At 54.7% G+C, this 1323-nt stretch overlaps 1 protein-coding gene across 1 annotated transcript; it reads left to right on the forward strand.

The window, feature by feature from the left end:
- Positions 1-6: 6 nt before the first annotated feature.
- On the forward strand, positions 7-1323 carry WHR41_09484 (uncharacterized protein; the record flags this gene model as incomplete). The annotated part of the gene is made up of 9 exons (XM_069378087.1): positions 7-180; positions 236-278; positions 339-457; positions 514-562; positions 622-649; positions 708-736; positions 812-922; positions 988-1118; positions 1171-1323. Coding segments are annotated over 9 exons (837 nt in total), but the record flags the coding sequence as incomplete, so codon positions are not given.

Genomic DNA, 1323 nt, shown 5'->3' on the forward strand with positions numbered 1-1323 from the left:
GCCGACATGGATTCCCTCAAAGGCGTGCTGGGGAGACGAGCGAAGGTCATGGAGATGAGCACAGCAGGGTCCACGAGCAACAGAGGCACTCCGAGCACCTTGGGAAGCAACAGCGAGAAAGCAGGCAACGAGCAAGACCAGATGGACATGCAGCGTCTCGGAAAGATTCCAACGTTGAGGGTTGGCTGTGACCCGGCACATGTACACAAGCAACATTCCAGCTGACATGCGGCAGAGACACTTCACAGGCATTGCTTTGGTTGCGTTTGCCTTGATCCGTGAGAGCTTCACACGCAACACCCACAAACCGATATCTTTGCTAACGTCTTCTGTCATAGTGGGGAACACATCCGCGTGGGCCTACATGAGCATGACCTTCTCTCTGCGGAACGGAGGGACCGCTGGTACCATTTGGATGTTTGTCGTCGCGGAAATCTTTATGTTTTTCGTGGTCATGGTCAGTCGCGAGGTCCAGGAGCTCAATGTGCACCGTTCAGCTGAAATTTGACACAGTCCATGTCAGAGATGGCCGGCATAGCTCCAACAGCCGGTGGACAGTATCGTGAGTTGCGGTTTCGGTTTCTTCCAACCATGGAAACTATCCAGCTGACCGAGAGAAAGATTGGGTTTCCGAGTTTGCGCCGCGAAGGTCAAAAGCTGTGACGTCCCCATTCCCGTGAACCGAGACTGATGTTAGCGTGCCGCAGATACCAGAAGTTCATGAGCTACATGACAGGTGAGTGGCCAGATAAGATGCTGACGGAAACCCATAGCGAAGTGGAGACCTTGGAAGCTGACTGTGAACGTGAAGGATGGTATGCACTGCTCGGCTGGCAGAGTTCCCTTGTGGGTACTGCTTTGGCCGCCGCCCAGCTGTTCCAAGCCGTGATCGTGCTGTACAACCCGTGGTTTGCATCCAAAGGTACGGGCTGCCGTGCATTCAAACACTGCGTGCTCCACACCACTGACTACGGTTTCTGGTATAAGGCTGGATCGGCACTCTGATCACGATCGGTCTCACGTGCCTGGCGACCTTCATCAATGTCTTCCTCTACAGAAAATTTCCCGTCCTGGAAGGACTTGCGTTGATGTTGTTGTTCGCAGTCTTCATCGCAATGGTGAGCCTCATACTTCAACGTGATACGTGCGCGCACACTGACCCGCCCACAGCTGGTCGTCCTCTGGCTCATGGGTGACCGAGGAGGCGCAGCGGTCTTCACAACCTTCTCGAGAAACGGCTGGCCGAGTGACTGGAGAGCCTGCATGGTGAATATACTGGGTCCGGTCATCACCATCATCGGGGCGGACGCACAGGTTCACATG

The sequence above is a fragment of the Cladosporium halotolerans genome, assembly GCF_011745625.1.
Source record: "Cladosporium halotolerans strain TM138-S3 chromosome Unknown Sca414, whole genome shotgun sequence".
NCBI classification, from domain to species: domain Eukaryota; kingdom Fungi; phylum Ascomycota; class Dothideomycetes; order Cladosporiales; family Cladosporiaceae; genus Cladosporium; species Cladosporium halotolerans.